The sequence below is a fragment of the Littorina saxatilis genome, linkage group LG10 (assembly GCF_037325665.1).
Source record: "Littorina saxatilis isolate snail1 linkage group LG10, US_GU_Lsax_2.0, whole genome shotgun sequence".
Classification (NCBI taxonomy): domain Eukaryota; kingdom Metazoa; phylum Mollusca; class Gastropoda; order Littorinimorpha; family Littorinidae; genus Littorina; species Littorina saxatilis.
The window spans coordinates 35,947,070-35,949,569 of record NC_090254.1 but is presented as its reverse complement, the minus strand read 5'-3'; the positions used below and the strand labels follow the sequence as shown (position 1 = coordinate 35,949,569).

The window sequence follows — 2,500 nt, the reverse complement described above, 5'->3', positions numbered from 1 at the left end:
TAAAGTCTTGTGCAATCTATTACGTCAAACCAAAGAAACGTCATTCTAAAAGTGTGGCGTGACGTGTTAGTTCTAAATAATCATCGAGTGTAATTAGCGAGCGCAATTTTGTTTTCTATAATAACGTTTGTCTCGGTGACTTTGGCATCATAAGCAGTGGAAATACAAGTCCCTGTCAGACTTGCTTGACATGACCTCATTTACACATATACACACGTGTGGTTTGAACGATTATTATCTCATGAGTGTCTCTCTCACGTATGTAGGATAAAGTAATGTTTTTGGTCTTTTTATTTCTCGCTCTCACGCGCAGTCACCATTGTTCTGCTCTTGTTACTGTTATCTTTCCACCGAAAAGAAACGACTCAAATTTCCCATCAGTGGCATGATGAAGTTGAGCGGACAACGTATATTTAATTGTCAATAGCGAAACGGTAACACCACATTGTGTTGTGTTGTGTGGTGTTGTGTGGTGTGGTGTGGCGTGGTGTGGTGTGGTGTGTTTATTGTCTTGTCTTCTCTTGTCTTATCTGTCTTGTCTTGTCTTTTTCGTCTTGTCTTGTCTTGTTTTGTCTTGTCTTGTTTTGTAATGTATTGTATTGTATAGTGTTGTAATACATTGTATTCTATTGTATCGGTGTCTTGTCTCGTCTCATCTCGTCTCGGCTCGTCCTGTCCCGCCCCGTCCCGTCCCGTTTCGTCTCGTCTCGTCTCGTCTCGTCTCGTCTCGTCTCGTCATGTCCCACCCCGTCTCGTCCCGCTTCGTCTCGTCTCGTCTCGTCTCGGCTCGTCTCGTCTCGTCTCGTCCCGTCTTGTAATGTATTGTATTGTATTCTATTGTATTCTATTGCTCTCTATTCCATTTTTATATTTAGTCAAGTTTTGACTAAATATTTTAACATCGAGGGGGAATCGAAACGAGGGTCGTGGTGTATGTGTGTGTGTATGTGTGTGTGTATGTGTGTGTGTGTGTGTGTGTGTGTGTGTGTGCGTGTAGAGCGATTCAGACCAAACTACTGGACCGATCTTTATGAAATTTGACATGAGAGTTCCTGGGATTGATATCCCCATACGTTTTTTTCACTTTTTTGATAAATGTCTTTGATGACGTCATATCCGGCTTTTCGTGAAAGTTGAGGCGGCACTGTCACGCCCTCATTTTTCAACCAAATTGGTTGAAATTTTGGTCAAGTAATCTTCGACGAAGCCCGGGGTTCGGTATTGCATTTCAGCTTGGTGGCTTAAAAATTAATTAATGACTTTGGTCATTAAAAATCGGAAAATTGTAAAAAAAAATAAAAATTTATAAAACGATCCAAATTTACGTTTATCTTATTCTCCATCATTTGCTGATTCCAAAAACATATAAATATGTTATATTCGGATTAAAAACAAGCTCTGAAAATTAAATATATAAAAATTATTATCAAAATTAAATTGTCCAAATCAATTTAAAAACACTTTCATCTTATTCCTTGTCGGTTCCTGATTCCAAAAACATATAGATGTGATATGTTTGGATTAAAAACACGCTCAGAAAGTTAAAACAAAGAGAGGTACAGAAAAGCGTGCTATCCTTCTTAGCGCAACTACTACCCCGCTCTTCTTGTCAATTTCACTGCCTTTGCCGTGAGCGGTGGACTGACGATGCTACGAGTATACGGTCTTGCTGAAAAATGGCAGCTACTTGACTAAATATTGTATTTTCGCCTTACGCGACTTGTATTATATCCTTTCAGTACAAAGCCAGAAGGCGTTACGCCAGAAGGGAAGCCGGTGGGATCATGCTGATGATTGCTGGCAACGCATGCTATGTTGCGACAGTGCTGTGGAGACCCCTAATACCCTGGCTGCACGCCCTGCCTTGGACCCTGGCTAGGTGAGTGTGTGTAGAGTTTAGAAATAAAAACAAGTCGCGTAAGGCGAAAATACAATATTTAGTCAAGTAGCTGTCGAACTCACAGAATGAAACTGAACGCAATGCCATTTTTCAGCAAGACCGTATACTCGTAGCATCGTCAGTCCACCGCTCATGGCAAAGGCAGTGAAATTGACAAGAAGAGCAGGGTAGTAGTTGCGCTAAGAAGGATAGCACGCTTTTCTGTACCTCTCTTTGTTTTAACTTTCTGAGCGTGTTTTTAATCCAAACATATCATATCTATATGTTTTTGGAATCAGGAACCGACAAGGAATAAGATGAAAGTGTTTTTAAATTGATTTGGACAATTTAATTTTGATAATAATTTTTATATATTTAATTTTCAGAGCTTGTTTTTAATCCGAATATAACATATTTATATGATTTTGGAATCAGCAAATGATGGCGAATAAGATAAACGTAAATTTGAATCGTTTTATAAATTTTTAATTTTTTTTACAATTTTCAGATTTTTAATGACCAAAGTCATTAATTAATTTTTAAGCCACCAAGCTGAAATGCAATACCAAAGTCCGGGCTCCGTCGAAGATTACTTGACCAAAATTTCAACCAATTTGGTTG

At 38.8% G+C, this 2,500-nt stretch overlaps 1 protein-coding gene and 1 long non-coding RNA gene across 2 annotated transcripts in view; one reads left to right on the top strand and one right to left on the bottom strand.

The window, feature by feature from the left end:
* Nucleotides 1-2,500, bottom strand: part of LOC138978690 (uncharacterized) — a 422,724-nt gene that overhangs the window by 6,247 nt on the left and 413,977 nt on the right. The window lies entirely within an intron of this gene.
* LOC138978689 (uncharacterized) overlaps nt 1-2,500 on the top strand; it is an 87,378-nt gene that overhangs the window by 67,249 nt on the left and 17,629 nt on the right. Inside the window, exon 7 of the mRNA XM_070351482.1 lies at nt 1,740-1,879. Coding sequence (XP_070207583.1) covers nt 1,740-1,879 — 140 coding nt within the window. The remainder of the gene's footprint in view (nt 1-1,739; nt 1,880-2,500) is intronic.